This window comes from Rattus norvegicus, chromosome 5, assembly GCF_021556685.1.
Source record: "Rattus norvegicus strain SHRSP/BbbUtx chromosome 5, alternate assembly SHRSP_T2T, whole genome shotgun sequence".
Lineage (NCBI taxonomy): Eukaryota > Metazoa > Chordata > Mammalia > Rodentia > Muridae > Rattus > Rattus norvegicus.
Genome location: NC_141538.1, coordinates 121,996,553 through 122,009,798, shown reverse-complemented (window position 1 = coordinate 122,009,798; position 13,246 = coordinate 121,996,553). Strand labels below are relative to the sequence as shown.

At 43.5% G+C, this 13,246-nt stretch overlaps 1 protein-coding gene and 1 long non-coding RNA gene across 5 annotated transcripts in view; one reads left to right on the top strand and one right to left on the bottom strand.

The window, feature by feature from the left end:
• Positions 1-13,246, bottom strand: part of Dnajc6 (DnaJ heat shock protein family (Hsp40) member C6) — a 156,560-nt gene that overhangs the window by 96,103 nt on the left and 47,211 nt on the right. The window contains 1 exon segment of one of the 4 annotated variants that reach the window (NM_001415921.1): positions 5,319-5,866. The exons of the other annotated variants lie outside the window; for them this stretch is intronic. Coding sequence (NP_001402850.1) covers positions 5,319-5,505 — 187 coding nt within the window. The 5' untranslated portion in view covers positions 5,506-5,866. 4 annotated transcript variants of the gene reach the window in all.
• LOC134479018 (uncharacterized) lies at positions 5,904-12,143 on the top strand. The gene is made up of 2 exons (XR_015620999.1): positions 5,904-6,215; positions 11,422-12,143. It is a non-coding gene; the product is annotated as an uncharacterized LOC134479018 (long non-coding RNA).

Here is a 13,246-nt window from a genome sequence, read left to right as displayed (position 1 = left end):
TGGTAATAAGGCTTCCTCTCCACACTATTGCCAGCATTTATTGTCATGTCTGCCTTACATAAACTTTATGAAGGTAAAAAGTTACCATATGTATTTAGCATGATGCTTGAATGATATCCATTCTATTTTTTAAGCATACTGAATAGTCTAAAACATATGTGTAAGTGGAATAAAATTTGATTTTCATTTTAGTACAACTTTAATGTTATGCACAAATGTGTAAAAATATATAAAAATTATATGTACATGCATTATATGTTGACTCTTCCTTTAAAACTTCACATTTCAATTTTTATTGTTTGTACCTGTGAGTATAGGCATGTGCTTGTCATAGCATGCATGTGTGGGGTCACAGGACAACTTCGAGGAACTGGTTCTTTCTTTCCACCTTGTTTCTGCCACATTGCATGTTCCAGGCCACTTGGCCTGCCTCCTGTCTCTCTCTGCATGCTGTAATTACGATGCATCCACCAAATCTGACTTTTAACATGGGTCCCCCAGAAATAGGCATAAGGGTTGACTCTGAGGTAAGAGCTGACCAAAGAGAGCAGAGATGAGAGATATTACTTACCATTTTTCTCATTTAGTTCCTGTCTCTAGTCTTTAATCCTTTTTTTAAACCAAGACTTCCAAAGTCTTTTATGATAAAAATTGAGGAAAAATTACATAAAGTCAAAACTGTTACATAAAGTCAAAACTATGAATTATTCTCCAATCTTAGAATAACATGGAAATGACTTGTATGGAAAATAAAAGAGTGAAGAAGGTGGATTTGATTGGCCTAGAAAAGAGACCAAGCCAAGAGAAATCTCCATTCCCACAGTGTCAAAAATCACCATGTAAAAGAGGGATTGAATTTGTTTTATAACTAAAGAACAGAAAGGTTATTTTTCGCTCCCAACACAGAAAAGACTGCTGACAAGAGCAGTCCAGAGACAAAGAACATGTCCTGTGGGGCTACAGGGCTGTGCTGCGGAAGCTCTCCTTCACAGCGCATTTGGGGGCTCGATCAGGAGCAGGCAGCTGCTTGTACATCCTTGACCCTGATGGAAGATTGGCTCTCCCTCTCAGGGAAGGTTGTCCTCTTTAGCTGAGCACGCCACATGGAGAAGGATATCACAGAGAGGTGAAGGAGGCTGTGGACACCCATCTAGCCAGCCAGGTCAGACAAATCAACCACAGTGATCAACTGGATGAAAGATACCACAGCCAGACTGCCCTCATATCCAGAAAAGTTCAGCTCCTAGGATTCTCCTTCCAAATCCAAGAGGTCCAAATCCAATGCAGTCCTCAGCATTGGAAATTCAGACATATTTAGCTCATCGCCCACCCCATAACTAGTTCATATTTAGTCATGATTAAATAAACTACAGAGATGAAATGCGCTTCCAAATTATAAAGTTCCTACATGAATTAAATACGAAAGACTGTTACATATGTGTTTACTTCTATGAAGTATAAAGTAATCCAAATATATATTTCAGGACACTAAAACACAAGTCAACATGTAGAGACTACATTTAAATACCCTTAATACAGTGTTTACTAAAGGTAACTTTTATTTCCAAACAAATATTCACACTCAATTTTAAAAAATATTTTAGCATTCTCCCTGTATTAGTTGCTTTGCATCACCGTGACAAAGTGCCTGGTATAAACTACTTATAAAAGCAAAGGGCTCATGCTCTCGGAGGTTTCAATCCACTATGGTCGGGAAGATGTGGTGGAGATGATCCCCTCACACCTTGGCAACCACAAAGTGGAGAGAAGGAAAGGGCTGGCCCAGGTGAGACCACCAAGAGAGCTATGAAAAACACCCCTGTGGCCCACTTCTTCCAGACAAGCAGTACCTCCCTAAATACCCCAAACAGCACCAAGTGTCTAACACATGAGTTCACAAGAAACATTTCAGATCCAAATCATAAAACTTCATTATCTTGATTCTTTTCAATTTCACTAATATATTCCAGATTTTAAGTCTTTTATAGCCTATAGGTATGAACTTGGCAAATTAGCCTTAATTGGCTCAATCTAAATAATTTGATTTCTGTGGGTTTTATGAGTTCAACCTTCCCTGGAAGGCAGATTATTCACAAGAGAAATATGAAGTTTCTCAAACAGTGTGGGATAGCCCCAGCACCTGGGACTCTAACACTTAAGAAGCTGTTGAGTTAGAACATTATTACAGTCCTCAGAGCAGCTGTTTCTCTTTCCTTTGAAAACAGATGGGAAATCAAAGTAGATAAAAGTGTTTGATTTCAACAATCTGTTGACGCTGTGCCTACACAGAAAGTCATTTTAGTTCCATGGAGGAAAACTCGGCCCATGAAGACAGAAGACTGACCAGGCATGATGGCACACCTGTAAGCTCAGCACTTGGAAGCCAAGGTCACAGGATCACTGCATGTCCAAGCCCAGGCTGGTCTAGCTACATAGTGAATTCTAGGCCAGCCAGGGCTCTCTTCTGAGACCCTATCTCTAAACTAAACAAAACTAGCAAAGTGGGGCAGGAGGTAAAAACACTTGCTACCAAGCCTGAGGGCCTGCTTGAGCCCTGGGATCCACATGGTAGAAAGAAAGAGCTTTCTTCTGATTTCCATATATAGCACATGCACACAAATAAAATTTTAAATAAAGGCAATAATTTTCCAAAACAACAAACGAACAAAAATAACAGAAGACCAGAGTCCCTAGGTAACTCCTTTTCACTAAACAAATCTCCATCATCATCATCGTCGTCATCATCATCGTCGTCGTCGTCATCGTAATCATCATCATCATGCCATAATTAGGGAGCACACAAACATCGGGATAAATAAAATTTGCAACTCCAGCCATATTGCTTTGAGCTTCAGCTAAAGCTGCATGTTAAGAATGTCTATGTGTTTCCTTTTTCTCAAGTGAGGAGCAGACTTTAAACCTGGGTTTTCCAGCTGAAAAACAATAGTTCTGAGGCTGCACCCCCCACACACACACACACACAAGTCTCAGGGCACACAGGCAGGTACTGCTACCTTATCTCTTTGACAGCATTCTTGAAGAGAAGGTAAGTGTCCAAGAGCTCTGTATAAACTGCCACACTCGTGTATGATACTATAGAAATTGAGCTTTCCATTTTCTACAGGGCCATCCACATATTGTTCCAATTCAAAAACATTCCTGCCAGAACAAAGGCCCATGAACCAACCTCCTATTCAGTTCACCAACCATGGCGTACACAGTCAACCGGATAAATGGGCAGATGACTGTTGCACTGGAAATGATCTATGAGTTTAATTACATACCCTAACCAATGGATACAGTTACACAGCATGGGCCACACTTTGAGCCTCTTAGACAAAAGACTATAATTAGGCAAGACATCCAGTTGCACTAGGAAACAAATACGGTTCTCAGAATCTAATCCGTCATCCAAACCAGACATTATCACTCTTAACTATATTCTCAATTGAAAATATGCATCAAGTCATCAGTTGTATCAGCCAGCTGCAGCCAAGCCTAAGCAGAGGCAGGAGGGAACACACTTGGCAGGGAGCCTCGGAGAAGGATGAGCAGGGCGGTGGGGTTCTTGAAACAGCATTAGTCTGATGAAGTTGAAGAGACACCTGGCAACAGCACTTTAACTGTTCCTTCTTCCCACCCCCACAGGTTAACAAAGCACTTACTTCATTGTTCTCTCCACCTACCGAAAAAACCTGACTAAGTAGGAAAAATGGCCGGTCCTCAGAAATCCAGGACTTAAAGAGGTCTTCTGTGTCAGAATGGTTGTCCCTCCCAAATGACAATCAAACAGCCCAAAAGACTGTATTCTTAACTGAATTCTCCCACAAAGTTTAATCCTGTGTTTGGACATCACTTGGCCCAGGAAATATGTTTTTTTTTCCTATAAAAATGTGTTTCAACTATATTGTATCAATACTTAAAGAAAAAAAAAAACAAATACCACTCCTAAAATAATTGTTGTGAAATCATGCATGGACTCTTCTTGTCTTCCGCATTCCTGACATGGGGCTTCTTTCTCTGTGCTCATTAGAAATGGGTTCACTTCAATTATTTCCAACTGTTCCCAAAGTGACTGTGGGTCTCAGTACAGGAAAGAGGGCCATGTCCCATCAGAAGAGGAATAGCATCCATGTACCATAGATCTAGAAAGGCACACAGCTCAAATAACCAAACATAGCATCACTCCCCTGACCCTGAAAACAGCGGTCCACTACGAACAATGTTAGCTCTATATAAGATGGTCCAAGAGAACTTCCCACCGATACCCTCTCTGACTTAAACCAGGGCTTAACTAGTAAACTCCTTTTTCAGACCAGAACAGCCAAATATCTGGGGATAGTATTTCATGTCACTTTCAGGGAGAGGGAAGTAGAAAATGATAGCCCTAAGGAGAGATATTTCACAATTAAAATCCACAAGCGACTATAAAGTGAGGGAATAAAATCCTACTTGGTTTCATATCAACATGACTCCCACCAGTGTCCATAGTTGCCCCAGTATTAAAGCCACAAAGGTAGAGCCAGCTCCCTGGGCTTCCCATCCTGGAAAAGTACACAAACAGCTCTTACACAAGTCTTTGGCCAGCAGGGTTTCCTAGAGGACTGTTTAGATACACAAATCGCTAACTGTCCCCAGGTCTGAGAGGTCTGTAACTCATTAAAACAGTTTATGAGACTTGCAAACACAGATACAAAGTTTAGAGCCATCTCCCTCTGTGAGGAGCTTTAAGAAATTTTAGCATTGAAAAGGATAAGATCAAAACCAACAACAGAGGAAACAAATTGCATTGTGTAAAGCATAAGGGCTGTGTTGTTTAACAGGGCTCTTGATCCCAGGTAAAGCTTTCGGTGGGAGAAAGGAAACATTAACCCTAAAGGATCGTTTAGACCCGGCAGAGCTTTACATAATTGTAACTAACAGCAGCATCAGGGGAACAGCTGGTCTAAACACGGTCTGCAAACAGCAAAAGCACCAAGCATTTCTCCTTCACTTAGGCTCAGACTGCTGGGCGGAGTAACCAGCCACCTCGCCTCGCGGTGCCACCCTCCCTTGACTCCCCTCCCTCCCTTCCTTTTCCCTCCCTTCCCTCTCTCCCCGCCCCCAGCTGGTGCATTCAGCAGCCTAGGGAGATTAAGAGGTGCTCGCTAATGTCACCGAGCCTCCAGACGGATCTAACGTTTCTTAGCTCCCTGGACCAAAGAAATTAGAGACGTTACACCCTGTGGTATTAGATGCCATGGCCTACAACCAGCCTCTCCTAGCCTGGACCGGGGGAAGTGCACCGGGCCGGAGGACTGCGCCACAGCGTCCGCTACCTGAGCTGTCCGTGGTGCTGGCGCGGTGCGGAGGCTGCCGGGCGGGACTACGCACCGCGCCCGTGGTCACCCTCTGCGTGCCAGCCGCCGCGCCCCGTGCGCTCGAGTCCCCGTGACTGTCCACCAGCTGCAAAGATTCATAACCATCGCTGCTGGTCTTTTTCCGGTAGCTCCCGAGGAGGCTCATGGGCAAGCCCGGAGAAGAGGGGAAGAAAAAAAAATCAACCTGGGAAAGGAAGGGGGAGGGGAAGACGGGACAGACTAAGAGAGGGATGAAAAAAAAAATAACAATAATAATCAAGTGCCCGACATGACGCGAAGAGGAGGGAAAGAAGGGAGCGGCCACCAGGAAGGGCTCTGCAGCCACCGCCCTGGGCACAGCGCACCCAACCGGCCCCGGCCACCGGTAGGCTGGACAGCGCCCGAGGAAGTGTAGGTGTAGCCCGGCAATAGCCGGGCAGCTCCCGGAGTGGCTGGAGGGGGAGGGAATAAACAGAAGAGAGTAAAGGAGGGGAGAGTCGTAGGGAGGGAGGCTGAAAGCGGAAAACGGGGCGGGGCGGGATGGGGAGGGGACCACGACAACGCGGAGGGAGGGGTGTGTCAGCGCGGCCGTGCTTCAGAAAAAAGGGGAGAAGGTGTCTCGGGCCTTGGAGACCAGGCACCCATGGAGAGAGAGCCAGGCACGCCCATTTCATGTAACTCAGCTGGTCTTTGTTGGAGGATTCGGCAAGTGAAAGCTGCCTGGGTTGATCGACCTGGTGGACTGGGTTGTAACTCCAGTAGGAGGGGAAAAGGAATCTGTTGATGGCAGGCCATCTGTGTACCCAGACGGAGCGGCATTTCTGCACACTCCTGGCACGGGATGAGCTGTGGAAGTGGAAGAGCTGGCTGAAAGGGGTAAGGGAGCCAGGGCCAGATCTATTCGGCAACTATGTTGAAAAGATAATCAGAAGAGTATGTTAAGTCCTGTGCACTTCCAGGTCTCTTATCGGTTACCTGGGAACAGGGAAAAAGGACACCCTAACACGGCCGGCATGAAGGATGTCTGGCAAGAGAAATATACCAGATTTTCTTTCCATCCTCTAGCTTCGCCCCTCATTTTTTTTCATAGTTGTGAGCAAGGAAAACAGCCATTCTCAGAGGGGATCTGTCACGAAGTTAATTAGCAGGAGGCCAAAGTCCTCTTCTTGAAGAAGGCTCTGTAAGCCCATGTGCCTAGCTGTCCGCTTGTAATTTTTGTATTCTCAAAAGTTCCCTGCCATTGTGTGAGTTTCAAGCCTCCACAATCTAGATATGAACTGTGTTCGGTCCCAAGATGCAATCCCCAATGCTTGTTTTCACCTGATAGTATTTCAGAAGGCTCCCTCCTCAGCTCAGGTGAAAGACCAGATAAAAATGTTGACTTAAAAGTATCATTTTTCTCTCCTAGTACTTAGATAAACTAGAAGGAAAACCTTTCAGAAGCACTCTGACATTTTCCTGTGATAAGACAAGAAAAAGTGCACATGTGTGCAGTTTGTGAGGGCAGGGCACAGGCCCAGTCCTGGCCTGCCCTGCTTGTTGGCTTACATAGTTTTCACTTGCTGTTATTACTTTGATCACGTCAGGACACAAAATTCAAACAACAGAAATTAAGAGTCTTCTATCCAGATCACCTGAAACCTAAAGTTTTCCGGAAACTCCAGCTCCTAAACACAATGAATGAACTGCGTGACAAGCATTTTCTTCTTCAAAGATCACACAGACACACATTCTGTGGGTAGAGAAGGAACCAGGAGAGGTCAAGGATGAGGGGTGTTAGATCCTTTCATCCCTTCACTAACTGTCCAGCATGTTCCGGTCTGCTGAGGTGCAGTACGATCAGCAGCAGAGTCCAGAGCTAACGCTTGCTTAAAAGAACTTCGAATGGTAGCAGAAAACATGATTTTTAAACACAGGCCTTTTACTTTCAAACTTGTAAATCTGTAAACTTGAGCTATTTTTGGTTACTTCATTTAAACAATAACTTTTAAAATCTAGTAACAAAGTAGTTTCCAGTGACATTTAATAATCTCTTCCTGGGCTTTCTCGATTCATTACTGACCCCCAGGGAGCACAAACATCTAGAGTCCATTATGTGCCTCGGCAGACGCTGGTTGTATGGTCACTAGAGACGACCATTCTGAGAGTGAAAGCCGTTATTTTCAAAAGGAGCACTTTAAGCTATTTTTTTGCTACACTTCCGAACTGCAGACACACTGGTGGAAAGAAACTGACACATATGCCTTTGTATTTTTGAATATCTATCTCCCAAGTTTGCAAATCTAAAGCAAGACATGAATGAGCTAGACAGCATCCCCCCTCCCCCCCCCTTACTGCTTTTCTGGGATAGAATCCAGAATCTCAAAGATGGTAATCAAGGGAGGTACCACTGAGCCACATCCCCAGGCCATATTTTATTTCTTAGCTTTATACTTAACACAAAAATAAATCAATCAGAAAAACTATTAATATTTCTACAAAACTGGGGTATAATGAACACAGACTTCTTCTACACTGTCTAGATTTATTTATAACAGCCTAAAAACTAGAGTCTGGGTACTAACTTGGAACATCTACCAACTTAACTCTAATAGGTTCCTAAAAAGCTCACTTCCCCATGAAGATATTTCTGCTCTGCACTGCCAAGTGTTTAGCATATGACAACTAGTATGGTGTAGCTAAAGAAATAATTAAACAGTACTTAACATAGCTATCTATACTAAGCGCACAAACGTTTCCTATTGTCACTGCGCTGGTCTGTCTTCAAGCACAGCTCTATCCTGTGTGTTCGCATCCAGTTGAAAGAAAAGCCAAGTGCTCTACACTCTGGAAGTAGAAGATACAAAGTTACCTGTGTTGCTAGTAAGAACTCGGTGGCAGTTGGGTGGAGACAGGGTTCAGCTGGTAAAGGGCATGAGAATATGAGTGTGAGCCTTAGCATCAAAGGGGAGGAGGGGAGATAGGAAATCAGGCATGGTGGTTTAAGTTTATAATCCCAGCACTGGGGAAGTGGAGAAAGGAGGAACCCTAAGACTCTCGACCAATGAGAGACTCTGTATAAACAAAACCAAAAAGTTGGGTGGACCACACCTAAGAAAACAGCAGAAATGGAGATCAGCTACTGCGCGCGCACACACACACACACACACACACACACACACACACACACACACACACACACAAATATTAATGATGAGAACCTGGGCTTCCAAAACAGAGAAAATACCGTAAGAGCTAAGCCTACTCTGCTGTTTCCCAAGATCAACTCTGATTCACTGAGGCTGCCTAGATGGCTTAACGTTCAAGTGTACTTGCTACTATTTCAGAGCGCTGGAGTTTGAGTCCCAGCATCCGTGTTGGGCAGAAGACAATTGTCTAAAAACTCTAAGGGATCAGATGCCCACTTCTGCCCTCCGCAGACACACAGATACACAAATAAAAAGGAAATACAATTGCCAAGTGTGGTGGTACACACCCTTAATGCCAGAACACAGGAGGCAGGTGGATCTCTGAGTTCAAGGCCAGCCTGGTCTACATAGTGAATTTCAGGCCAAGCAGGGATACACGGGAAGATCATACCTTGCTTGATAAATAAATATTCAATGAAAAGTAACAGCTGCATAATCTATTTATCTCAAGAGTAAAATACGACCTATGGGGATAGACTTAAAGGACTGGCTGTCCCCTGTGGGGTGAATCTTCAGTTGTCTTTACTAATTCCATGATGAGTGCCTATATATGTTCAGGAGCTGGCCTCCTTCATCCATACCCCAAAACGAACATTCTCTCCTCACAGCAAATGCCACCAACATTTTGCAGTGAGGCCACAGATTGAAGGTAAGCTAGGACTGTGCCGGACTGTGCCAGACTGTGCCGGACCATGCCACCCTTCCACTTTTGGAAATGATGGTAGAGACTGAGGGTTTAGAACCAAATCACCCAGCAATGAGTTCCCGGCCTTCAGGATCTGGCCAAACCACCTCAACTCTACTTTTCCCATGGAAAAGGAGCGTATTTCCATTACAACACAGTTGAAGTGAGAAATAAATGACTTTGTAAATCAGATTCCTTGGAGCTGGAGTCATGGGGTTGTAAGCCTCCCAGTATGGATGCTCTAAAAGATCACCAAGCTTTCTTTCCCCACGAGCCATCTCTCCAGCTCTTAAATCAATTATTATCTCATAGGAAGGGCTTAATAAATACTATTCTTGTTACCTATTATTACTATTGTGATATTATGACTTACTGCCATTATTTCCAGCCATTACTGTATCTTATATCTAATTAAATCACTTTTCCAAATGCAGATAGTTTCCTATCTTTAAATTTAAGCTGGAACCTCTCCTGCATTAACCTCATGATAGATGAGACTAAATAAAGGGCCTTTTGTATAAGGCAAAGTGGTTTTCTGCACTGGGGTTTTACCATCTGAGTGCTTACTTTTCCTATTACACGTGGAGTATTTAAGGAGGAAAGTCCACGCTTTCTTAGGTCCCATGACATCCAGTGAGTAACTAAATACTGAGCAAAGGCATAAGACCCTGGGATCGATCTCCTCTCCAATATAACTAAAACAAAACAACAGACACCAAAACAAAAAAAAAAGAAAGGGAAAAATTGTGAGCCAATACTAAATTAGTAAGTTAATAAAGAAACGAAAAAATGTTCCCACCTTCCTTTTTGCATTTGTGTATGAGGTATGCATATGTGGCACAAATGTGTGTGGTGTATGTGCAGAGACACAAGGTTGATGTCAGAAATCATCCCAGGTTCTCTTCCAGGTTACTCGTAGATGCAGGGTCGTCCATCAAAACCAGAGCTCACAAATATAGCTAGTTTTGCTAGGCAGCTTGTTCTGGGGATCCTCTGTCTCTGCCATTGGAGGCTGGGGCTACAAGCGAGCTACTGTGCACACTGGGCATTTTATGTGGGTTTTGGAGATCCACACTCAGGCAAGTGCTTGAAGCACTGAGTCATGTCTCTTCCCCTATTCCAGTGACTTCTTTTACATTTTTTAATATTCACACTGTGGCCTACTGGTTTAAAAAAAAAACTTAACAGCCCATAGGCATTATTTTCACCAAAATGAAATAAGATGAAGAACGTTAGTTTTTGGAATGTGGGTGGGAAATACTGTTCCTTAAAAAACTGCTTAAGGTGGTGTGTGTGTGTGTGTGTGTGTGTGTGTGTGTGTGTGTGTGTGTACATTAAGTAACTATATGGATGTATCTTCTACCATGGGTTCTGATGTCTGCCTGTCCCTCTTGAGTCCAACCTCTATTACTGAGCATTCCTAGTGTTCCTAACTGTGACAACCTCTACAGTGTGACTACTGGGATCACCTGAACAATTAGATAACACAGAAATCTTACGAATTAGACAATAAATGATGGCAAAGTTTTTCTGGTGTGTTCTTGCTGTTATAAAGCCAGGTCTGTTGTTTTTTAATAAAATTTCAATTGTTGGATTTTAGTGATGAAGACTCGGGAGCTGATGCTGGGGTGAAAGCCTGATAAGCACCCAGCTAATCTTCCTCCTCAGTCAGTGTCTCACTAGGAATGGCCCTCTCACATGCCATCTCAAAAAACCTTCAAACTGCATGTCCCTCCCTTCTACTTCCTGTTTGTCTCTCTATCCATCCTGACTCCCTCTTAACTCTCATGTTTTTTTCTTAATAATTCTCTGTTCACTTCCTGCCAATCCACCTCTTGACCCATGGTTGACTTTATTTAATCTTGTTTACAATATTCAAGCAGAAAACTCTCAAATTAAAGGTGTGTGCTAAGGCTGTGAGCAGCACTACACAAAAGAATAGGTTTTTCTAGTAAATAACACAATCCTAGGGTTCACAATATGATCAAATATCCTGCAACACGGGTCTCTTTGATTTTCTGCTGTACCCAATATAAATCAATGAGCCGCATTAAAACGTATGTGAGAAACACACCTCAGTCATATCCAGGTTATCTCCTTATGGGATATAACTGGGGTACTTAACTGAATAGTTTTAGGTGTATCCTAGCAATATTTAGCTTGTCTGGACTTTAAAAAAGAAAAACTTTTAATTTATATGTCTTTCCAGAGGGTTCCCAGACTCCAGTTTGAGCGATATCTCTCACCACTATTCCTGGCCTCCTGGCCTAGCTCCTACTGGCCCTCACTGGCATCTGGACCTGGGACCTGTAGTGTCAAAATCCCACCTGAAGAACCAAGGACAAGATGAAGACCAATGCCAAAATCTACATCTCTGAGCCACAGCCAAGAAGAAAAATGAGCAGGCTAGGAATCCTTTCAGGGTTCTTCAACAGCAGGGTGGACCTGACTCACTCTCGCCCTGCCAAAAAACCACAGGCCCAGATGTTCAGGAGTCTCTTGGGCTCAAATTTCCTGTCTTCTCAAACCTGACTTGTCATCCTCCTCTCCTCCTCCGAATGACATCCAGAGGAGAAATTTACAATCATTCAAGTGTTCTCATTTGCTATGCTCCAGCTGATCAAGGGTTCAATGTAGACTCATACATGTAACCAAGAGCAGCTGTCAGAAGTTACACACAGCAACACACAAAAGCAAACAGGCAGTGTGATGGAAAACAGCGAGAGCCGGAATATCTAACACAAGAACATGTCTACCTAACCTTACCTGGGAGTAGAGATGTCTGTTTTGAGTGCCTGACCAAGTGCTATGTCTCCCAGAAGACAAAACCAATCTTCCAGGTGGGTCATCCTTTCCAAGACAACTCATGCTGAAACCCATGCTCACTTGAAGATCTTGTTGTAATAAAGATCACTCAATGCTTATTTCCCACTTTCATGTGCCCTTCCTTGCTTAACTCTCATGTCCTTGACAACCCTGAGAATGTCATCTTATTTTTGGACAACCTATGTCATTCGGGCAAGCTCCCACAGATATCGTGTGCCTCAAATGTCAAACTTTCTGGCCACACTCAGCCACTACGCATGGCTGCAGTCGTAACTCCGTTGTGAGAGTGAAGCTTGAGGCCAGCAGTGTCACCACACTGGTCTACCATTCCTTTCTCAGGGTGACCAGCGAAAAACAAATTGCCGGGGATATACTGCCCATGTGGGAGTTTGTGCTCAGTGATGCCTGAAGGCAGCTTCTGGCTGAGACAGCTTCCTCACGTGCACTCTTGTGCACGTTTTGGGTCATACACATAAAAATTGACGCTTGGTTACACTTTGGTTCAATTCAAAACTCACTAGAAGATAAACATTTGTATTCTCATGAAAAGCAAGCTCCTAGCTCCAATGTCCATAATACCTTTGCAATTGTAGATTAAAACTACTTAAAATACAGTTTAATTTTTTGACAGTAAGTAAGTAGCTCCTAAATGGGGATTTATGGCTTACATTCACAATGCCAGCACTCAAGAAGTTCAGACAGGACAGGAAGTTCAAGGCCGGGCTAGGCTCCATAGTAAACCTTTATTTCAGATCAATAAATTTTTAAAATTTTAAAACCTTAAGACAGGCTTGTTGCTACATGCCTGTTTCTCCAGCACTTGGGAGACAGGGACAGGACAGTGGCAACAAGTTTGATGCTACAAAGATATAAAAACAAAAACGAGTTCTTAACACTGAAAGAGGTTTGGCGTGTGTTCCATTTGGCATGTCAGTGTGGTAGTCTGAGCAGACATAGACTAAAGAGACATGGAAAGCAGCCACTGGCTTTGAAGGAAGCCTATGCTATAGCTATGTTTATGCACTGTCCAAATGTACACATAAGTTTTCCATGACCCCACTCATGGCCACACTCTTTTCTCTATGGTGGGAATAAACCCCATTCTCTATATCACTGGATAAAACAAAGTGAGATGCAATCGCCAAACCTGATGACCTGAGTTCTACTCCCAGAACCCACTTGGGAGAAGGAAAGGACAGACTCCTGTT